Source organism: Rhineura floridana, chromosome 3, assembly GCF_030035675.1.
Source record: "Rhineura floridana isolate rRhiFlo1 chromosome 3, rRhiFlo1.hap2, whole genome shotgun sequence".
Lineage (NCBI taxonomy): Eukaryota > Metazoa > Chordata > Lepidosauria > Squamata > Rhineuridae > Rhineura > Rhineura floridana.
In genome coordinates this window covers 111,025,147-111,049,510 of record NC_084482.1, presented here as the reverse complement: position 1 = coordinate 111,049,510, position 24,364 = coordinate 111,025,147, and the positions used below count along the sequence as shown (strand labels likewise).

At 40.9% G+C, this 24,364-nt stretch overlaps 1 protein-coding gene across 3 annotated transcripts in view; it reads left to right on the top strand.

The window, feature by feature from the left end:
* CSF1R (colony stimulating factor 1 receptor) overlaps positions 1-24,364 on the top strand; it is a 74,371-nt gene that overhangs the window by 40,555 nt on the left and 9,452 nt on the right. For all 3 annotated transcript variants that reach the window (XM_061617360.1, XM_061617358.1, XM_061617359.1), the window contains exons 7-17: positions 3,891-4,080; positions 5,370-5,485; positions 5,966-6,083; positions 8,584-8,777; positions 12,068-12,174; positions 13,312-13,438; positions 15,197-15,301; positions 17,501-17,611; positions 18,900-19,065; positions 21,158-21,240; positions 22,963-23,075. In XM_061617360.1, coding sequence (XP_061473344.1) covers positions 3,891-4,080; positions 5,370-5,485; positions 5,966-6,083; positions 8,584-8,777; positions 12,068-12,174; positions 13,312-13,438; positions 15,197-15,301; positions 17,501-17,611; positions 18,900-19,065; positions 21,158-21,240; positions 22,963-23,075 — 1,430 coding nt within the window. The remainder of the gene's footprint in view (positions 1-3,890; positions 4,081-5,369; positions 5,486-5,965; positions 6,084-8,583; positions 8,778-12,067; positions 12,175-13,311; positions 13,439-15,196; positions 15,302-17,500; positions 17,612-18,899; positions 19,066-21,157; positions 21,241-22,962; positions 23,076-24,364) is intronic.

The window sequence follows — 24,364 nt, the reverse complement described above, 5'->3', positions numbered from 1 at the left end:
GACCAGCAGCGTCACTAGCCGAGTGCGGGGAGTGCAGACCGCACCAGGGTGACATCATGAGAGAGGGGTGTCACCCAGAGTAGGGTTGCCATATTGACCAGTTAGCCAGGTTTTACCCGGATTCTTTGCATGCCACCTGGCGCCCATTTAGCCCCTTAGCTGGCCCGGATTCTCAGCTTTAATTTAAAAAGAAAATTAAGTTTCTAGGTAGTCCAGTTCTCGAGATATACATAAAAACGTCAGGCCCACCCCCCCGTTAAATCTTTTTTTAAACTACTGTATAGCACTTCGTAGCTTTAACCCCGCCCATTCAGGATTGCAGCCAATCAGTAAAGGGTTTGGTTGACCTGTTGCAGTGTCTAGTAAACCTCATTGCAATGCCAGAAAATAGTGGTTTCCCCCCCCCCTGTTTATCTGAAAATCTCATAAATTGGGTAAGTATATACATTTCAGTTTTTTCCCATCTTGTGTGTAGGAGTCAGATCCTGGGCAATGTTTTGAAAACCTTCCCAATACTTGCTTTTGTGGGGGTAAAAGCATTGCTAATCCCATATGTCCAGAGTAAATCCCATTGAATTCAATAGGATTTACTTTTGAGTAGACATGGTTATGAATGTGCTGAAAATCAATGGGACTTTGCAGTGAATGTAAGAAAGAATTGTGTTTGAGTTCTCTTTCTGTCCCCCCCCCTCCAGTCCTATTTTAAGCAAGTAGGCAGGGCTTACTTAGGTATTACAGTTTTTATTCTGCAGGAAACTAATACTGATTTTTTTAAAACTAATACTGATTTTTCTGCAATGACCAACTGGTTTGACAATAAACTATTATATGGGCTGTATGTATTTATACATCTGCAGTGTGTGTGTGTGTGTGTGTGTGTAGTCTTTCCAACAACCCTGTGAGGTAGGGTTGGAAACCAAGGCAGCTCACAACAAAAAATAAAGGCATTTAAAATCCAATAACCATAAAAAACAAGTATAAACAGTTGCAAAACAGCATAAAGTGGCATGATTCAGAATTTTGGGTTGTGTGAATGAAGTTGCTTATCATTTGAGGTTGCAGTTCTGTCCCTGTTTGAGTAAGTTCCACTGAATACACTGGGACTTGCTTCTGAATAAATAAACCTAGGATTGCACTATAAATATCTTTAAAGTTTGTGTAAATAATAAATATATTTGATAGTCATGCTTATATAAATATTTCTTCATTTATCATATTTTTGGTTTTTGGTTAGGAATCCTGACTGGTTGTGAGATGCTTAGTTTTCTGCCTTACTCATAGGAATCTTGTTGTGGTTGGTATGGTATTACATTTAGGAAAGTGTTACTGCCTTTTGTGTTGTTTTTTTCCTATTTGCATTTCACTTATCTTTAACCTCACTCCGTTACAGCCATAGAAGCAACAGCAGCATATGCAAGATAATTAACTCCCATTAGTGATAAGAGCAAGAACTTATAATTATTATTTTAATTAAAACAAGAGGCTTATCAGTACTTTGAGGAGGACTTTTTCTGAGCCCAGGACTGGGTCTTTCATGATGCCCGGTGGTGGTGGTGGGGAGCAGAAGAGTAGTCGATAAGACAAACATCCTGGCATTGGTAATCTAATTAGCAAGGTATGTGTGGGGTTGTTGCACACTTCCAGGCCCAGTTTCATTTTGAGTATGGAGGTGGAACCTGTGTAGATGTGGTTGATCAAAGGGAGAAGAAATTTTGAGTTAACCAAAGCTCTGCTTTTATAAAATCTAAGAAACATACAGATACTTTGAATGTCTGAGTGCCTGCACCAGTGGAATACTGGAGGAACTTGTAAAACTTGCTGCAACAGTATTTAGAACTGAGCATGTGGCATGAAAGACTCCTTTTTCTAACATTTTGGCTCCTTGTTTTTCTCCACCCACCACATCTCTGAAATATATCATATATGTAATGGTTAACCGTACTGCTGCCCTGACTTATTTTATGTTTGTTGCTATTTTGTGTTTTTATTATGTTTTTATATTGATTGTGCATTTTTATTGTTTTTATTATATTTGTAAGCTGTCCTGAGCTCTGTTTTTAACAGCAGAAGGGCAGGATATAAATCCTCTTAATCAATCAATCAACATTCCATAGTGTTGGAAACTAGAGTCTAGGCATTTAAGGCTGAAAATGTTAAGTTTTTTAAAAAAAGATTTCTCACATCTTTCCCCAGTTTTTGGTGGTAATTCCTAGGCACAAAAACAAAACAACTGGACAATCCAAATATTAATAAGCAAATATTTGCATAATATGCAAATAATTTGCATAATATGCAAATTAGCCTGCCCGGATTTGTGGAACTGGAATATGGCAACCCTAACCCAGAGCCGCTCCGCCCCTAGGCACCCTAGGTCTGTAGTGGACAGCACGATGAAAATGTCGACCCAGTGTGTGGCAGCTGTGAAAAAGGCAAATTCCATGCTAGCAATAATTAGGAAAGGTACTGAAAATAAAACAGCCGATATCATAATGCCGTTGTATAAATCTATGGTGCGGCCGCATTTGGAATACTGTGTACAATTCTGGTCGCCTCATCTCAAAAAGGATATTATAGAGTTGGAAAAGGTTCAGAAGAGGGCAACCAGAATGATCAAGGGGATGGAGCGACTCCCTTACGAGGAAAGGTTGCAGCATTTGGGGCTTTTTAGTTTAGAGAAAAGGCGGGTCAGAGGAGACATGATAGAAGTGTATAAAATTATGCATGGCATTGAGAAAGTGGATAGAGAAAAGTTCTTCTCCCTCTCTCATAATACTAGAACTCGTGGACATTCCAAGAAGCTGAATGTTGGAAGATTCAGGACAGACAAATGGAAGTACTTCTTTACTCAGCGCATAGTTAAACTATGGAATTTGCTCCCACAAGATGCAGTAATGGCCACCAGCTTGGATGGCTTTAAAAGAAGATTAGACAAATTCATGGAGGACAGGGCTATCAATGGCTACTAGCCGTGATGGCTGTGCTCTGCCACCCTAGTCAGAGGCAGCATGCTTCTGAAAACCAGTTGCCGGAAGCCTCAGGAGGGGAGAGTGTTCTTGCACTCGGGTCCTGCTTGCGGGCTTCCCCCAGGCACCTGGTTGGCCACTGTGAGAACAGGATGCTGGACTAGATGGGCCACTGGCCTGATCCAGCAGGCTCTTCTTATGTTCTTATGTTCTTATGTACGGGAGGAGGTCCATGGGGGGGTGACACCATGAGTTACCGCACCGGGTGACACCAACCCTAGTGATGCCACTGCTCCCGACTAAATGTAGCACACTTTCTGCACTCCCTTAAAGCTCACTGGAGGATGTTTGTGTATTTATCCTGTGCTACAGGGTGTTTTATTCTAGGCAAAGGTCTCTGACCCTTGTACACTGGTAGAATGATTTCTCCTGCTCTAAGAAAGGTGTTATTTGGTGGTAATGCACTCAGTCTGACTCCAAAATTGCAGGTTTAGCTTCTCCACCCCACCCAAATCCCAGCCAGATAGAGGACAAAAGAATGAGTCATCTTCCTGCTTTTCTGATCCATCACCTATGTCTTCCTGGACCATCTTAGCTTCCACTGAAACACATACCTGAACATTAGTGGCTTGGGTAGAGGATGTTGTTTAGGGACAGTCCCAAGGGTCAGACAGACACGACAGGGTCACATTTGGCCTCCAGATCTAAGGTTCTCTATCCCTGCTTTAAAGAATGTGTTTATGGCATTGAAAGGTAGCTATATGGATTCTGAATAACTGTGATTATTAAAGTCACCCAACTCCACCCTGGTATCACTATGGAGAACTACACTGCTAACAGTTGTGCCCCAACCTTTTCTCATTGGAGAAAGGTGGTTGTAAACAACAATAAAACATTATGCAACATCTTCATTCTTTTTTTGTCCAGAGAATGGATATGTGCGATTGTCCACCTTGCAGAACAGAAGCCAGGAAACAAATTTGCATGGCAGCCTGAAACTGCAGGTGCTAATTGATGCTTATCCTAGACCTTACACATGGCGATGGACACATATGAACCCATCAAGAAGATCTGAGAATTCCACTTTCATAGGCCAAATCACTTCTGGTAACAATAGGTAAGAGAAAGTGCCTTTCCAAATCATAGCTTTCTTGCACAAGTGGTGCACAGTCCTCCTTGGTTGGTTGGTTGGGTCAGAACCACATGAACAGCAGCTTAGTACAAATGGCTTGTCACATGGAGGTATCTCAACACCCTTGCATTTCCAGCCATATGTGTTTTTCTGAGGTGTTTGAGTTTCATGAGAACATGACAGGATATGTTGAGAGACCCAAACTTGCCCATAGCCACCCATCCCAATTAACTTTTTTAATTGTTTTAAAAAAAATTAATTGTGTTTTTAAATTGTTTTTGTGTTTTAAAATTTGTATATTTGTTTTTAATGTTTTTAATTGCTGTAAACCACCCAGAGAGCTTTGGCTATGGGGTGGTATATAAATGTAATAACTAACTAACTAACTTTAGCTGCATAGGTATTCGAACCTAGGTATCTCTTGTGGCTGATTACCTATATGAATCAAGACTCAAACATCTGAACCTGTTAAAGTCTATAATCCCGGTGGGTTTATGTGGTCATTTTCAACTGTAGTTCTAATTTGTGAGCCCAGGAAGTCAGCAGACCACAATGCCATAGTGTGCTGGCAAATTCAGATGTGCAGGATCCCTTCCTGATAGTCACAGACCCTCCCCTTCCCCCTCCTTTTTTGCTGCTGGGTTGAGAATGAGATCCTTGCTAATGCCTTTTCCATAACAGCAGATGTCCCTAGGAGCCAATAAGCATGAAACCATAAAGAGTCTTCTCAGTGGCTGACTTACCTCCTTCACTCTGATTGGCTCCAGTCAGCCGGAAAGGGCAAGGAACCATGTTATAAGACTCTTCTCAGTAGCTAACATACACCCCTTTCATGCTCATTGGCTCATAGGATGCTGGAGACATAGGGACCCTGCTCCTCAAAAAGTAAGGGGCCAAATGCCTCCTGAGACCCCAGATGACTACATCCCTGCCAAAGTGACATACCAAACTATTCAATAGTTGAGCCTTGGTGGTTTTCTTCATGTTTATAAATTGAGCACAATCGGATTGCTGTAACTTTGATACCTAGCAAACTTGTACATCGATACATTTCAAGGACAATTAGATTGTATAACTGTGTTAGCTGAGGTGGCAATTAATTGACTGTCTAAGGTATGATACGAACAATACCCTCTTTCCTGCTTCTACATAGAATATTTATGAACTCTAGACTTGAACATAGTTCATGCAAAATTACCTCAGTTTTGAGAGGCCTCTATTCTGATTGCTGATGAAATGACTCTACGATGTGCATTTGTTCTCTCTTGTGAAAGGTACAACAATACACTTAAGCTGACCTGGATGGAGGAAAGGCATAGTGGAATATACACATTTTTTGCAGATAATGGTGCAGACAGCGCATCCATTACTTTCACTATCTCAGTGAAAAGTAAGTGATCAGTCCATTTCAGTTCTTCCAATGTTCTTTCAAAGAAATAACAGCAGAAAATTCAGCCTTAGCCAACAAGTGAAAGATCCAGATGATCTTGTAGCCAAATGAGATTCTGCAGAATAGCAATCCTAGTATAATACTCCTAAGGGAGTTCTGGTGACAATGATGCAAGCCAAATAGCTTGGGAGATCATAAGTAAACTATCACTGCCAGAAGTAGTCTTTCCTCAGGGACTGAAATAATCCACACAAAAGGAAAATCTTGACTGGGCTTTTGCCTGGATAAAGTGATGATCAGCTACAGAATAGCTAGGCTCCTGAGACACTGGCAGTGTCATGTTACTCCAAGTCCCATTAGATATTATTTCATGATTCAGATTTTTTTTCATGCTGTCTATATTAACAGCAGGGTGTGAAGTGAAAAGAGCATGTTCCCATGGCCGCTGCGCTTAACCACTCCTTTGCCTTTGCTCTTTAGCCCCACCTGCAGCTAGACTGACAGCCAACAACTCTAGCAGCCTTTGGTGTGAAGCCGCCGGTTATCCTGCTCCACACATTGAGTGGTATAAATTGCCCCGTAATCATCATGCCGACAGGTGAGTTAAGTTACAGTGTGATCCTATGACTATCAGACATAAGCCTACTGAGTTCAGTGGGGCTTTTCCCAGGTAAGTGTGCATACTAATAGGGGTTGTCAATCTATTAGGGTCTGTGGGCACATTTGGGAAGTATTTTTAACAAATATTAAAGTACCCTACTGGTGATGCCTCCCAAATAATGGGGGGGGGAGCATTTCAAAAGGTAGGCATCATCACAGAGAAGAACCACTTCCACATCCCTACCAGCTGACACTCTGCTGGTCACAGCACCAGCAGCAAGACTTTCTCTGGGCCTATATGGGAGATGGTGGTCCTTCAGGTAATCCGGTCCTAAGTTGTTCAGACCGTCATATGTTAATAACAAACCCTGAACATGGTTCATTAGCTAACAGGCAGCCAGTGCAGGTCTTTCAATACAGTGGTCATACACACCATTCAGCATTTACCTGCACCACTTGCAGCTTCCAAACCAGTCTCAAAGGTAGCCCCACAGAGAGCATGTTACAGTAAAGCAATCACAGGGTTATCAATGTGTGAATTATTGTGGCCAGCTGTCTCTGTTCAGGAAAGGATGCAGTTGGTACCAAATGAAATTGGTAGTAGGTGCTTATTGCCAGTGAGGTCACTTGAGCGTCCAGTAACAATGATGGATGTAGTAGCACCCTTAAAGTATGTGCCTGTTCTTTCAGAGGGAGCACAAACCCTTTCAGAACAGGCAAAACTCCCCAATTCTCAGACCTGAGAGCCTCTCACCCACAGAATCTTATCAGGCTTCAGTCTCAGTTTGTCGATCTCATCCAACCTGCCATTGTGTCCAGCATCAGTTTAGGTCATGCACAGCCTCTCCCAATTGACATGTTACAGAGAAATAGAGCTGGGTGTCATCAGCACACTGCTGATACCTCATCCCAAATCACCTAATGACCACTTCCAGTGGTTTCATATAAATGTTAAATAGTATCAGAGACACAATGGCTCCCCACAGCATACCTGCCAAGGAGACATGGTACAACATCCAACACCACCCTCTGGAAATGGACCAGTAAATAGGAGTGGAATCACTGGGTGGTCTTCAATGATAGTCTTACTCAGAGTAGACCCACTGAAGTTAACAGACATGACTAACTTAGGTTCATTAATTTCAATGGCTCTATTCTGAGTAGGACTTAATTGAATACAACCCAATGTTACACAGTACCCCCAACTCATGGAGACAGTCCAGGGGGATACCATGGTCAACAGTATCAAAACCAACTGGAGTAGCCAACAGAAGGCTTCTTGCAAATCTAATTGTGGCATTTTCAGTATATATGTGTGTAGAGAGTCACAGCTGGAAAGAGAGAGTTAACCCTTCCCTCCCTAACTGTGACCCTCCAAAACAAGCACCCACAGTAGGGGTAGGGGAGAAATTCTATTCAGTTCACATTTGAAGCCAAATTTATCAGATTTGCACTTTCCAAAACAATATGAGAATCAAAACAGAACCATCCTTCGAAATTTGGACATCTGAATTTGCCATGCTGTTCTCTAGCCAAGCACTGTTTACAAATATCCATATATTAGGGGGAAAGTATGCACAAAATGAATACATTGGTGAAAATAACATGCAAAATGCATTATGTTAGGATGAATTGCTTGTAAAAATGTGTACATTGGTCAAAACTGCATACAAAATGTATTTATTAGGAGAAATTGACAATAAAATGCTGAAGAATTTTCATGAGAATTTTTTTTAAAAAGTACAAATTGATGCTGAAATGTGAAGAACCGAATTTAAGATTAGAAAAATAAGCTCAGAGAACTGAAATTGACGGAAAATTCCATTCCTCACACTCCACACTACAATTACACTTGAAAAAAGTCTACTATTGGTTACAATAGAAGTCTTTCTTTCAAGCCTTGCAATGGGGGTAGGGCATGGGGGAGAGGACTTCCCAGAGCACAGTAGCAGACAGCAAGGTGGGGTGGCACTGCTTACCTGACCTCCTAGCAGCAGAGTCACTGGTGTTTGCTGGTAGTCAAGGTGGCAGTGAGGTCAGTCCTGTGCAAATGCACTGGCAGGAGACCTCACCACCACCTTGTACTTCCTGCTCTTCCTACTAGTTAGCGAGCAGCAGTACCGCCACTGCCAGGAGGTCAGGTAAGTGCCGCTGCTCCATTCCACTGTCTGCAATTACTGTAGCATCTGTTGGTGATTGTGAGAACAGGATGTTGAACTAGATGAGCCTTGAACCTGGTCCAGTAGGGCTATTCTTCTGTTCTTATGATCACTGCACATGCTGGTTGCAGATGGGATCTGACAACATTTGGAGAGCCACAGGTTCCCCATCCCTGGTACAGTGCTTTCAAGGTCAAAAGGCCTGGCAGTCCAGGGACTCTACCGGAATACATCTCACCCATTAATATAACAGTTATTTCATTTGTGTACTATAACAAATAAAGTAGATGAGAATCTACTGGCATATTAATAACTCTGTCTTCTTTGGTTGTCTGGCAGATGTGACCAAGGTGGAATACTGCTTAAGAACGACACCAGCCCAGAGATCATGGGTAAAATTCCCTTTGGAAGAGTGTCATTGAAGAGCATCCTTGAAATTGGTGATATGCTAGATAATGTGACATTTTGCTGCCTAGCAGTTAACAACATGGGGAATGAGTCCAGCTTCAGTTCATCAGTTCTTTCAATTAAAGGTGAGATAAATCTGAGCATTTCATTGGCTAAGAGCTAGCTTTTTACCAGGCATCTCAATAAATCCTGGTTGCCGCTGCATTTGCACTTACATGAAGGGGGCTCCTGTGCAATTCAGGGTCCATCAAACAAAACACTGTCTTGCTTTGCTATTTCATTTTTTTGAATTGCTTTTATTTCATTCTTCTTTCATTGATAGCTCATTCGTTTCAGTTTTCTATTTATTTCAGTGGGAAACCCAGCTAATCTTCTGCCGTTTATTACGTGGGGGTTCTCTATCCAAATGTGATAGGAGTTGTAGAATGCCTAATTCAGAGTAGAAAGAACCAAAATGCAGTTACTAGTACCATGGATAAAGCTGCCATTAAGAGCTATTATGTGTATTGTTGTTTAATTTTTGCAGATTGCATTTTGTATTGTTTTATTGATGCATTTTTATATTGTATTTTATATTTGTGTTTTTTGTAAGCCGCCTTAAGGGCCTTTGGCCAAAAGGCGGGGTATAAATAAACTAATAATAATACTACTAATAATGGGCACATAAGTTTGCTGTAAACCACCCAGAGAGCTTCGGCTATGGGGCAGTATACAAGTGCAATAAATAAATAAATAAATAAATAAGAAGATGGCCTGGGTCTGCCACTGAAGCCAATGGTAAATGAAAATAAAAATGAATAAGAAACAAATGGATTTTCATTTGAAACCCATTTGTCTCCATTCCTACTTGTTTTTGTAAATAAAATGAATGAAACAAATGGGGCTCGTTCATTTTGTTCTGTTTTTCATTCATTTTAAAATGAATGCGCATCCCAACTCTCAAATCCTTGGAGCATTTTGGCAATGTTATTAGAATGGATTGTGCTTTTTTCAAGAAAAAATATAATAAATGGCTATCTCCTTCAGTAAAGTTCATATAGAGCTTAACACAGAAAACCTTCATAGGGGGAGGAGACACTGATGAAGCACCCTAATCCCACCCTGATCCATGCTCCAGGCGGAAGTTACGACTGGGCCAGCTCTGCCAGCAGGGGGGCCCTTGCTACACTCATCCAAAGCATAGGCAGCTTGAAAGCCATTGCTGGTCATATTCCTACCGGCAGTAGCCAGTGTATGTCCCCCAAATGGGGCATGAGGACAGGGTAGAGGTGAAGCAGGGCCAGAAATGGATCTGCTGGATCCAAAGCTGGTCTACTGCAGAATCAGGGTCCCTCTGCTGCCCGAGTCTGGAGCTGGCACAGATATTTCTCAGCATTGGCACTCTGGCTTTGGAATACACTGTCCCTTGAGACTGAACTGGTGCCAACATTATCCACCTTTTGGCACTGACCTCAGACCTTTTTCTTCTGCCAGGACTGTTAAGTATGATCCTACTGGGCCTGCTAGGATAGATTGGTGATACTGTATTGTAATTCCACTGTTTTAATTGTATGTGCTTTTTGGGGGGGGGTCAGGTATGGGGAACCTTTGGCTCTCCAGATGTTGCTGAACTACATTTCCCATCAGCCTCAGCAATGGCCAGGGATTATGGGAGTTGTAGTTCAGCAACATTTGGAGGACCAAAGGTTCCCCACACTCGGTTTTGTATTGCATTTTAAATTAACTGTCCTGAGATCATCTATGAGGAAGGGTGGGATAGAAATTACATAACGAAATGAACAAGTAAGCAAACATGTCAGAAATAACACACACACACACACACACACACACACACACACACACACACACACACACACACACACACACACCTTCTGCCCCAGCTGGAGCAAGTGGCAAGTCTTTAGATGTGGTGGTGGCTCTGCTTTACTCTGATGCTCCCAGGGCTTGCAAGATTACTTTTAAAAAGGAATAAATTACAATTACTGTTACATGGCCCCAAAGAGGAATAAATTACCATTACCATTACAATTGTTCTGAAAGGAATTGATTACTTTACCATTACTCAAAAGCAATTACTGCTATTATAGTTAAGTTACTTTTAACAAAAAACTAGAGTGCCTACAAGGTGCTGGCCTTTGCTGCTGCACACCTAAGTAGCCTACAACATTAAAAAGAAACACAAAAAGAGAGGTAGTAGAATAATTATTTATCTCCATAAGATAGCAGTGGTGGTCTCTCTGCTGGTAAGGGAAGCGGGGAGGCAGGAGGAAGCCACCACTCAGATCTTTGCACATCAAACCAAGTGCAACCCCCCCCCACTCAGCCAGCCTGCATAATCTCTCTCACTTAACCACCTCCCAGACCCTGCCCTGCCACCAACTAAGGGACACTCACCCAAGCAAACATTTTCCCCTGAGATGCAAAAAAGGTAAAATACTGCAAATGCAGCACAGTAGCCAGAGAGGGTGGTGGAGGCCACTTTGTGTGCCAAGTGCAAACACAGTATTCACACACACACATCAAACCAAGTGCAACCCCCCCACACACACATACACACACTCTCAGCCAGCAAGTGTCATCTCTCTCACTCAACCACCTCCCCGACCATGCCCTGCCATTAAGGCGCACCCACCCAAGCAAACATTTTCACCTGGGGTGCAAAAAAGTTAAAACACTGCAAATGCAGCAAAGTAGTCAGGGAGGGAGCAGAGGCTGCTTTACACGCCAAGTTCAAAGACAGTATTAAGACACACACACACACATAACGCCATTGTCTCTCACCTCCACAGTTCTTTATCTCCATTCCGTTGCTGCCTCCTTCTCCTCTTTCATCCACATCCTTGCCCTCTGGCGCCTTTCTCCCTCCACTCCATTATTCTCCATCACCATCCATTGTTTTCTCCACTCCACCCTGTCTCACTCTCCACCTCCTCCCTTGTTGCCTCCTAGACACCCACAGAGCATGAGAGAAGAGTGACACTGCGCAGAAGCCCAGTTTGAGGCACAATAGTTTCATCCAGAAATCAAAGGAGCAGAAGACTTCCCCTGCTCCCCCCGCCCAGTAATGCCCAAAAGTAATGCTGGAAACATTACAGTTACTCTTCAAAAGTAATAAAATTACTCCTCGTTCTATTACAATCAAAATGTAAAGGAATTACCCATTTGTTCCTCAAAAAAAGTAATAAATTACAAGTAATTCATGTTTTGTAATTAGTTACTTCCAAGCTCCGGATGCTCCTAGCCAGGGGGTAAGACTGCTCTGTGAATCAGCTCTGCTATCACTGGGTATCTGTGTCTTTGTTTTATAGAGCAAAGCAGGAAGGAAGCCAGGCATTTCTTGCTTTAATTTTATGTTTGATCTGATAGCGTTGTTAACATTGATCTAACCAAAAACATTATCATCTTCTTTTTCAAGGAGAAATGGAAAACCTAAGTGGGATCTCCAAACCAGTTATAATCTGTGCAGCAATAATGGTTTTTCTTCTTCTGTGTATCCTGTTCTTATTCTACAAATATAAACAGGTCAGCTTTGTGTGCTTTGTCTTTGTGGAAAGAAAAGTAGCCAGGGAAGAGGTCCAGAGGCTGAAAGAAGCTCTGAAACTCAACTTCTGTCACGCCTCATGTGTACAATGGCTCCCCTGCCACATTCTCATTCTAACTAGTTTTCTAATCTGTCTCTTCCTGCCTCAAGTGCCATACTCTCCCAAGCATCCTCATTTTACTGTGCGTTTTCAATTATTTGTAAATAAGGGCTCACTATTAACTGCTTTGCCATAACTGGCGAAGTCTGTGACCCAGATTCCCCCATTCATTGGCATCTCCCAATTTTTACAGCAGCAGCCATCCTACAGGGTATGGGATTGCCTGGAGAAACATTTCTCATCTGTGGATTTCATCCCATTGTGAAAGCCTGGAGAAATAATATTATCTAGGTCATACACACACCAGTTGAAGGAGGAAACAATTAGGAATTTATCAGTTATATCACTTGCAACAGGGCAGGGAGATTACTGTTACTGTACCACAGGAACTGGAGAAAATGGACAGGTGATAGCAGACCCACATTAGTTGGGGAAAACGTACAAGCATCCAAGCTATTGCAGGCACTCATAAACCCTAGCAATAATTTGTCCTTTATATCAGATTTACGAACATGCAGACCAAGCACACTGCAGGGCCTCAAAGCTTTTGGGTCCTCAAAATCTCTGAAGGAAAAAAATAGGTCATGGGCAAAAACCATGGCAATCACCTAAATGTTTTTTAATCACAGCACAATATAGAAGAGGACCTTGCTGATGTTTTTTTTTAACCAAGTGTCATAAAAAAATAAAATCCAAGCTAAATTGTGAAGGAACATCTTGACCCAATCAAACTAATCTTTTTTTTTAATCATGAACAGCCATATCGAACAAATATATCCTCGGACAAATATATAAACTCACAGGCCTCTTCAAACTTAAATTTGGGGTGAGGTTTATTACATCAGGCATAACATCTATGGAGTAGGCTCTTGACTATATTACAGCCCAATCCTATGCATGTCTACTTGAAATTAAGACCCACTCAGTTCTGTGGGACTCTTTTCCCAGGTAATATGCTGAAATACAAAAATGCTATGCAACAATGGTTGTTTGATGTATGGATTATTTTTCCTTCCAGAAACCACAGTACCAAGTCCGTTGGAAGATCATTGAGGCCTGTGAAGGAAACAATTACACCTTTATTGATCCCACCCAGCTTCCCTACAATGAGAAATGGGAATTTCCTAGGAACAACTTGCAATTTGGTGAGAAGCATTCCTTGTATACTTGTTCCAATAGCAGTTCATACTGTCTACCCATATTTGGGGATGGTACAAATTACTGAATCGATACACCGCAGTCTTATAATACTATCTTGCCTATATGAAGGATTATACTTTTTTTCTCTTTGCAATAATTGGGATTTTACAGAATGAGCAAATAACCACCCCTGTGTCCCAATTTAAAAAATACTGCTTTTTACAAAGCTGCCAGTTGAAAATAGTTATTGTTGTTATGTGCCCTCAAGTCAATTACAACTTATGGTGACCTTATCAATCAGCGACCTCCAACAGCATCTGTTATAAAACACCCTGTTCAGATCTTGTAAGTTCAGGTCTGTGGCTTCCTTTATGGAATCAATCCGTCTCTTGTTTGGCCTTCCTCTTTTTCTACTCCCTTCTGTTTTTCCCAGCATTATTGTCTTTTCTAGTGAATCAGGTCTTCTCATGATGTGTCCAATGTATGATAACCTCAGTTTCATCATTTTAGCTTCTAGTGACAGTTCTGGTTTAATTTGCTCTAACACCCAATTATTTGTCTTTTTCACAGTCCATGGTATGTGCAAAGCTCTCCTCCAACACCACATTTCAAATGAGTTGATTCTTCTTTTATCCGCGTTCTTCACTGTCTAACTTTCACATTCATACATAGAGATCGGGAATACCATGGTCTGAATGATCCTGACTTTAGTGTTCAGTGATACATCTTTGCATTTGAGGACATTTTCTAGTTCTCTCATAGCTGCCCTCCCAGTCCTAGCCTTCTTCTGATTTCTTGACTATTGTCTGCATTTTGGTTAATGATGGTGCCAAGGCATTGATAATCCTTGACAAGTTCAATGCCCTCATTGTCAACCTTAGTTTCATAAATCTTCTGTTGTCATTACTTTAGTCTTCTTGATGTTCAGCTGTAGCCCTGCTTTTGTGCTTTCCTCTTTAACTTTCATCAGCATTCATTTCAAATCATTACTGGTTTCTGCTACGAGTATGGTATCGTCTGCGTATCTTAAATTATTGATATTTCTCCCTCCAATTTTCATGCCTCCTTCATCTTGATCCAATCCCGCACTCCGCATAATATGTTCTGCGTATAGATTAAACAAGTAGGGTGATAAAATACACCCCTATCTCACACCCTTTCCAATTGGAAACCAACTGGTTTCTCCATATTCTGTCCTTACAGTAGCCTCTTGTCCAGAGTATGGTGTCGCACCCCCATTTCTTTTAAGGCATTCCATAGTTTTTCATGATCTACACAATCAAAGGCTTTGCTTTAATCTATAAAGCACAGGGTGATTTCCTTCTGAAATTCCTTGGTCTGTTCCATTATCCAACATATGTTTGCGATATGATCTCTGGTGTCTCTTCCCTTTCTAAATCCAGCTTGGATGTCTGGCATTTCTCACTCCATGTATGGTAAGAGCCTTTGTTGTAGAATCTTGAGCATTACTTTACTTGCATGGTTGAAAATAGATACCACTGAAAATATCTGTTAAGTCTATAGGAACAGAAAATAATGAAGAAATACATGGGACTGTGCAAGGCACAGAAACTCCTCATGTTTTTGACTGAAAACCTTTTCATAGCCCACCCTGGCTTATTGACCTTTAGGAGATACAACTCACACGGTCTCAAGCATGTGTACATAGACACAGATGCACACCAATAGGGATCACTGAATAAATGTAAAAAGTCTTCCTCCTGATCCTGTTATGCTTCTAAACACTGTATTTCCTTTCATAGGAAAGACCCTTGGAGCTGGAGCTTTTGGAAAAGTGGTTGAAGCCACTGCTTTTGGTCTTGGGAATGAAGATTCTGTCCTGAAGGTGGCTGTGAAAATGCTGAAATGTAAGTGATGCGTACTAGGAGAGGCGGCTGTTGGCAGGAGAGGGCTAACCACTGCACACACAACTTGAAAGAAAGAGCCCCTTAGGGAAAACAGGTTCCACAGAATTCTCAAAGGCAATTCACACCCTCAGTTTTCTCCTCTAAAGCCCCAAACATAGGATGTATCTTCCTATTGGAGTTGAGGATTTCACACAGTTGGAACATGGCTAAATAGTATTGTGGCTACAAGGGCAATGCAGCATTACCTAGGTGGTCACAGGTGCAAACATCACCTTATACACTTGGTTCTCTTCTTCTTATGCGGAAATCATTGCAGTATTGTTCATACCCAGGGAGCTCCTATATCTTGAAGGATTGTCTTAAACTGTAGTATGTACAATATGTCCTATGGGAGTGACAGGAGAAGTTGCGACGGGCAATTTCCCCTCCTTCTACACAACCTTAAAGGTGCAAAGCTGACAAATTCTAGGCTTGTTCCATTATTCAAACTCTGTATTTCAAACTCTTTTATCTCTCTCCACCTTTATCCCTACTGTAGCTGCCCTCCACTCACCCAGCATCCCCTTTCCAAGAATTGACTGCCCTTTATTATTATTATTATTTATTACATTTGTATACTGCCCCACAGCCAAAGCTCTCTGGGCGGTTTACAACAATTAAAAACATTAAAAACAAATATACAAATATACAAATTTAAAAACACTTTTTAAAAAACAATTTAAAACACATGCTAAAATGCCTGGGAGAAGAGGAAAGTCTTGTCCTGGTGCCAAAAAGATAACAGTGTTGGTGCCAGGCACACCTCGTCACAGAGATCATTCCTTAATTTGGGGGCCACCAATGAGAAGGCCCTCTCCCTTGTTGCCATCCTCCAAGCTTCCCTCGGAGTAGGCACTCTGAAGGGGGCCTTGGATGTTGAGCGTAGTATACGGGTGGGTTCGTGTCGGGAGAGGGTTTCCATCGGGTATTGTGGTCCCAAGCTGTGTAAGGCTTTATAGGTTAAAACCAGCACTTTGAATCAAGCTCGGAAACATATAGGCAGCCAATGCAAGTGGGGCAGAATCAGTTTTATATGTTCGAATCATCTGGTCCCTGTTACCAATCTGGCTGCTGCATTTTGCACAAGCTTCAGTTTCCGAACCGTCTTCAAAGGCAGCTCCACGTAGACTTTAGTCACATGTTTCAGTTGTCTCCCCTTAATTCTCCTCTTCATGTATGTACAGCCACTATCTGTGCCATGAAGAATGCATCCTAGTCATGTAATGTTTAAAGCAGTTCTTGGCCAGTTCTCAATAGCTAACCATTCTAAAGGCCTGCATGTTGACAGCCAGCTCCAGCATTGGGATAGAGTGGGAATGGAGCAGGAAGCTAACCCATCTCATCATGATGTCATCTGTACACTTCTGTTTAAGAACTGGGCATACTGATTCTAGAATGACAACAGAAGATTTATGAAACTTTAAATTTGACAACTAGGACATTGAACCTGTCAAAGATTATCAATACCTTGGCACAGTCATTAACCGAAATGGAGACAATAGTCAAGAAATCAGAAGAAAGCTAGGACAGGGAGGGCAGCTATGAGAGAACTAGAAAAGGTCCTTAAATGCAAAGATGTATCACTGAACACTAAAGTCAAGATCATTCAGACCATGGCATTCCCAATCTCTATGTATGGATGTGAAAGTTGGACAGTGAAAAAAGTGGATTAGAGAACAATCAACTCATTTGAAATGTGGTGTTGGAGGAGAGCTTTGCACATACCATGGACCGCGAAAAAGACAAATAATTGGGTGTTAGCACAAACTAAACCAGAACTATCACTAGAAGCTAAAATGATGAAACTGAGGTTAAAATGATGAAACTTTGGACACATCATGAGAAGACCTGATTCACTAGAAAAGACAATAATGCTGGGAAAAACAGAAGGGAGTAGGAAAAGAGGAAGGCCAAACAAGAGATGGATTGATTCCATAAAGGAAGCCACAGACCTGAACTTACAAGATCTGAACAGGGTGGTTCACGACAGATGCTATTACAGGTCGCTGATTCATAAGGTCACTATAAGTCGTAACTGACTTGAAGGCACATAACAACAACAAAGCCCCTATTCTCCCTCTCTCTTTAGTAGCCCTTTCTTTCCTTCACGCCACCTCCATGATAGACTTTGGACATAATTGTTCTTATTTCTGGTTTCAGCAACAGCACATACTGATGAGCAAGAAGCCCTCATGTCAGAACTGAAGATTATGAGCCATTTAGGCCACCATGAGAACATTGTCAACCTGCTGGGAGCATGTACCCATGGAGGTAAGAAGTGGTCCGTGGCCCCACTACACTCCCCATCACTTCCATTCAAGTTCTCCTGGTTGTTTTATTTCTAGCAAAATCTTTCCTGTCATGGAAGAGTCAGGTTTCCAGGTCAAGATCATAATTATGACAAGCCTAAATATTTCTACTTTGAAAATGCCAAACCATCTACTAGCTATTAAGACCCCAAAGATTTAAAATGTACAGTCTTCAGAAAATTAAATGATTGCATGCCAGATGTTTAGAGTAGCCTGGCCTAAATTAGCAAGAGTCAGATTTAGTCAGAGTAGGATGAAGTGAGAGAGTGGGGTAGATCTCTTTTCACAACAGAAGGTGCATCATGTTCACTTTTTCATCTGCCATTATAAGACTCCTTCAGTCTACTTTCTCTTCAACTTCTTTCATCTGTTTCTGGTTCCATAACTGTCATTCAACACCTGAGAGTTGAACTGCAAAGTCAGTAGAATCATGAGATGCAGTTTTTGCTAGAGTGCACCACTTCCAACAGATTAAAAAAGCAAAAATAAAAAAACCCAAGCATGTCAAGGAGAACGGTTCTTCCAAACCTTCTCCAGATGAAGTTGGTTTTCTGTCTAAAGGGAGCCATTTTACAGGGAGAGAGCATTCAACCACCCGCATTTGTCATTTGAAATGGTACATCCCAGTAAGAACAGGACATGATTCTATTGATTGCATAACTTGCCTCTGAGGGTGAAACTACACGTTGCATTCCAGTTAGCTTTCCTCTGCTTGATTTTGTGGTGGGTTTTTTAAAACTCCAAACAGTCTTGGTAACCCACAAATCTGACTGGAGGAATGGCAGGACTGCTGCTTAACCCTTTTGAGTGTGTGTGTGTGTGTGGACAGTTTTCTACTCAGAATTCCTCCACCCATGCTGCTTTTTCACTTGCAGGAAAAAAGTAGCTTGAGTAGGTGCCTTTGAGTGGGGACTGGGGAGAAAAGCTGGCGGAGAAAGAGACATGCACCCTATTAAAGCTGCTCTGGGATACAAAAGAAATAGAGGGAAGTAACATGCATGTACCAGATAGCTTGGCTCTGTGTGGCATTCTGCCACAAAATCCTTTAAACTGTCAAGAGACCATGAAATAGCACAGTCTGATTAACACGAACTGTTCTCTAGCATTTATGTTTCTTTGTCATGTGTTATGTGCTGCTTTATATTGTACTGAGAACTGTAAACCAAAAATGAAAAAAAAATGTTTTGAGAAAAAAAGAAACAGAGTGCAATAATGCAGTTTTCTGGTAATGTTTATTTTCTGTTTTTTAGGCCCTGTCTTTGTCATTACTGAGTATTGCCCTTATGGGGACTTGCTGAATTTCCTTCGAAAGAAAGCAGAGTGTTTTATAATCCAGGATTTAACCTTGGAGTCCTCTCTTGATAGCATGGCAGCTGACTATAAAAATATCTATCTTGGGAAGAAATATGTCTGGAGGTAATAATCCAAGCCAGTCATCATTTGTTATAGGGCTAAAATCCAAATTAATAAGGGCCAAATTTGCAACCCAGTGAACCTTTAAAATATGATCCTCATTTGAGGAGTCAACAAGACTAAGAATAATCTTCCTAAGCTTTCATGTCTGAGACTTGTACACAAAGTAATAAGTTGAGGTGTAGTGAGTACATGATATAGGAACCAGACAAATGGCCATGGGACATCTTCTGTTCCAGTTCAATAGAATGTCCAATTCTAGCTTAAAAGGGGCTTTGTGGAATGGAGGAAGTTGACCAGAAGCTTACTTTACAGATGAGAAGGGCTGGCACCCACATTCCTTAGCTCCCTCTCTCCTACACATCATGGCTTTCCCATCTGGACATTCCATAGCATGCAGAAATTAGCTCAAGAGACAGAGTGCTTGTTGGAAGAGGCAGTGGAATTGATGATTGTCTTCTCCAAACCTGGTGCTAGGGTGCCTGCCAGTCATTATATTATTGGCTTACAGTCATTGGCTTTTACCCAGCATAAGAGAGAGTAATAAAGCTCTCGTGGCCCAGTGCAGCCAGCATGAGACTAGCAGCTAGTCTTGATGTTGCTAGTCCCATTTATGTATATATTTAACCAACCTATTTATAGCTCACCCTTCATCACAATGGATCCCAGGACAAGATACAAAATATAAATCACATAAAATCCACTAAAACAATAATAAATGATGAATCAATATTAACAGTAAGAGCAGTTGAAACTACAGAGTAGGTTCTTCAGTCTAAGTCACAATACTCAAATATTCTGCAATGGAGGCAAATTCATTAGTCTTTACTTGGTGCTGAAATGATAAAGGTATAGGCGCCAAGTGTGCTTCCAAGGGAAAGGCATTCCACAAATGGGGTGCCATGACCGACTAATCACCTGAGCCACCCAATCCCTTTGGGGAGCTTTGCCGTTACTCACTGAAAAGTCTTGAGATGTGGGTGTGTGGGGTTAGGGTTGTGGATCCCTATCAAATGGGAAAGCAGGCAGAGCTTGGAATTCATACAAATGACAGAATGTTTGCTGAGTGTACCATTAATAATGGGACCAGTGTGTACAGATTCTCCCTGTGACATGCATTCTTCACTCTGGGACCCATAGACAACCAAAGTGACTACAGAGTTCAGTATCTCTATGCCAGATGTCATTCTAAGCACTTCATTCCACATCAGTAATTTGAGGTTTGGAAAATTTATTTATTTATTTATATACCGCCCCATAGACGAAGCTCTCTGGGCAGTTTACAGCAATTAAAAACATTAAAAACAAATATACAAATTTTAAAACACAAAAAACAATTTAAAAACACAATTTAAAAAATTTAAAAACAATTTAAAACACATGCTAAAATAATGAGTGAATTGCTCATACACTGTACACTAGTTGAAATAACTGGATACAATGTGTTAATATGCAAGGAAAAGCCTATATGCTTTTTTAAATGGACACTGAGAAAGCATTTCATAGAGTTGAGTGGCCCTATTTGCAATTATTACATTAGTGTTTAAAGCCCTAAACGACTTAGGCCCCAAATATCTGAGAGACCTACAGACACTCTTAGGTGTGAAGATCAGCAGAGGAAGCCTTCTTGGTAGTTCCACCTTCCCTCAGAAGTTCAGGGGATGGTGGCCCAGGAAAGCGCTTTCTTTGGCCTTTGGCACTTGTGATGTATGTTTTTAAGACCCACCCTATTCCTGTGAATGTAATGTGTTTTAATTGTTTTTAATACTGTATTTTAAATTTCTGTAACCCTTCCTGAGACCTAATGGGGAAGGGCAGGCAATATAATAGTATTGATGATGATGATGTTGGGTGAGCAATTTAGTAAATGACTTTAAAGGTTCAATTGCATATTTAAAGCTAAAGTCATGATTGTGAGTTCTAGTCCAATTGACACTGGCTAAGTAAAAGTACAGCTTTGTACCTTCCTCAACACTCCCCCGTTATCTACAGACCCTTATAATTTTTCAAAATGTATTTGCTGTTCAGTAGACTGGATTTGAAGCAGGCACAGATTATAATGTTAATAACTTTTCTGCTATTCCCTCTGATTCAGTGACAGTGGATTTGGAAGCCAGGGTGTGGACAGTTATTTGGAAATGAGACCAGTGACAGCATCACTCTCTGTGCCAGCAAAAGGTAAATAAGCAAAGAAGGATGCTTCTAGCCATTATTTCCAGAAAAGGTACTTTCTGTTGCTGAGGTTTAGAGCTATTGCCACTATTTTGGCATTTTGCCATCTGTTATTTATTTTTTTTTCATGAAAGGGAGCTCAGTGCAGCATATTCAGTGTCTCCTTTCTCTTCACAACAGCCCTCACAAATTAGGCAGAGAGATAATGCATGTCCAGTGGCAATTTGGTTGAGAGGCAGATTTCCCCAGTCTTTCAACATGCCAGCTAATAAATCACACTGGCTGTCATGTCACGCTACCAACCTGTGCTTTCCATAAAAATATGTTGGCAGTAATGGACACCCTGAACATGATTTGGTGTGCCAGTCAGCTACAGACCCTTACACCAGAAATGCCTAAGAACATGCTGAAAAATAAATAGATATTTATAGAGTTTGGGAGTATGTTGCAGGCTGAAGACTGTAAAGCAGCTGACAACACAACTGAAATACAATGTTGACACAAAATTAAGTGAAATATCAAAAACCACATTTGATATTGAAGATCAGATTATTAACTAACACACAATTTCATTATGAATTTGTATGGGATTTTCTCAAATGTTATACAGTATACAAAAATGTCTGCTGTGTGTTATCGGAAAACACCATATCCAGTATTGGCATAATTAGTGCATTACCTCATAGGGTTACTCATTGCACCCTACACATATGCATTGTTGTAATATGTTTTAAAGCCTTTTGTTTTTAAGATGTTTTAGAGCGTTTTTGTTTGCCGCCCTGGGCTCCTACTGGGAGGAAGGATGGGATATAAATTTTAAAAGTCAATATGCACTAGACATTGGTTATCCACTGGCACAGCTGCATGAATGTGCACAACTTTCTCTTGCTCTTGTGTCCAAATTATGGTAATACTTTGTGTCCAAATTCAAATAAAATAGCCAGTGTTTGAATTATGATGGGGAATTGTGTTTGTAGGTATGCAGCTTTAAATCTCCACTATGGAACCCTATAGTGGAAGATTTAATTTTATTTATTGCATTTTTGATTCTAAATGCAGAATCTGAACACCTATTGACAGGATGACAGACGTTTCATGTATTGCTTTTTGTATTTGGAAATCCTTTCCTTGTAAAAAAAATAATCACACAAATAGTATTGTTTATGACATGCAATTATGACTATAAATTATAAATTGCTGCTTTTGCCTGGAAAGTACATGCAAACAGGTGCTCAGTTCATTCCTGTTTGCCACTTGTGTATATTATACAACCACATACATACATGGGTTACCATCATACATAATGCTATGTGTATATGTTTTGTACTGAATGAAGTGGCCCTGCTAATTGTAAGGACATGGAACAACCTCCACATATATGCCAATTGTGATTGACCAATGAGAACTGGACCACTGATTCTCTTCCTACGAACAGGTTTCCAGTTCAGTCCTATACATTTAGTCAAAACCAAGCTCCATTGAGTTCAATGGGACTTACTGTCAGGTAAGTGTGCTTAGGATTGCAACCTTCATTGTACACTGGCAGTTTCAAATTCTTTTCTCTCTTAAGATGTTTCCCTGTTAGCCATGATTCCATGTTAATGCTCCTCCTCCTAGACTTTATTCAACTCCTTGTTTTGGAGCTAAAGTTCAGTTAGCTTTAACATTTACTTTATCCTATTGGAGAGTTGTCCTGTGTTGATCACCATGAGCTTTTCCCCATTCCAGAGAAGCATTCAGTGTCAGGAGAGGAAACAGACAGCCATCCTGTTGACCTGCATGATTTGCTGCAGTTCTCCAACCAGGTGGCCCAGGGAATGGCTTTTCTTGCTTCAAAAAATGTGAGTACACTCTTCCCTGAACATAGTATATTTATTTATAAATATACCTGTGCCACCATATCATAAAGCATCAGGGCAGTTTACAATGGTAAAACAGAAAACATTTATAGCTGTTGACAGAAATGAATCTGGGTGTATGTGTGTGGGTATCCACATCTCCCTGTATCAGGACTGGGGAACTATTTTTCTGTTGGGGAGCGAGAGCTGTATGATAGGAAGCAGGGTGCCCCTTCTCTCTCTCCCACCCCCCTTTCTCCTTGTTTTTACCTCCCTGCACTCATATGAATTGAGGCCAGAGGCTCCATGTTGCCCACCTTGATCTGTACCTATGCATATGGATATTGTCAAATAACATGGATATTTTTCAGCTTGTGCCTCCCCTCTTCTCTAACAAACACAAGTAGTACCATTTTCACATTTTTTTGTCTAAATGTACATGCTTGTTTAATGGTTTAAGCTCAAAGATATAAATTTAGAAGCTCTAGGGCATTATTTATGCCTTCCCTCCCTTTCCAGGAATAAGGAACTGAAAGTGACGGTTGGGGTTTCTGACCCATCATTTTATAAATATAATTAGTGAGAGTGATTGCACTGGCTCATCAACACAGTATAGATTGTAAAGAACAGCAATCAGTGGTGGAACCAGAGGGCAGGGGCACAGACTTCTACAACAGATTAGCTCTCTACCTTTTTGAACAGTAAAAGTTATGCAATTGTGTGCCATATGTGGCATTCTATAGTTCAAAAAGATTTGACAAGCATTAAAGAATTAATCTTGTTAAACAGTGGAAGGTTTAACCTTGACATTACAGGAAAGGGAACTATGGACTATACGTAACATGCAAATATACGATTATCTGGTTGCCCTGACTGATATATATATATATATATATATGTATGTATGTATATATATTTATCCCGGCTTGATGCAAATTACTGTCAAGGCTGATTCAGATGTGACCGCTTCCATGTGTAGGGACTTGATGAAATGCTTAGTGTTTTATTATATGTGCATTATAGATATGTCAGCACAGTCAAATGACTGGCCTTCCACATGTGGTGTCCAAAATATATCATCTCCCTATCTGTATCGCTAATGGCTGGAAGCTTGCACTTAAACTCAGAATACATGATACAGGGATTACTTAGGGCACCACTTGGATGAGAATATGAAGGCCAAAATAAATACTCTAGCCCAGCCTTCGCCATCTGGTACCTTCAGATGTTTTGGACTACAGCTCCCGTCATCCCTGAACATTGGCCATGCTTGCTGGAGTTTATAGAAATTG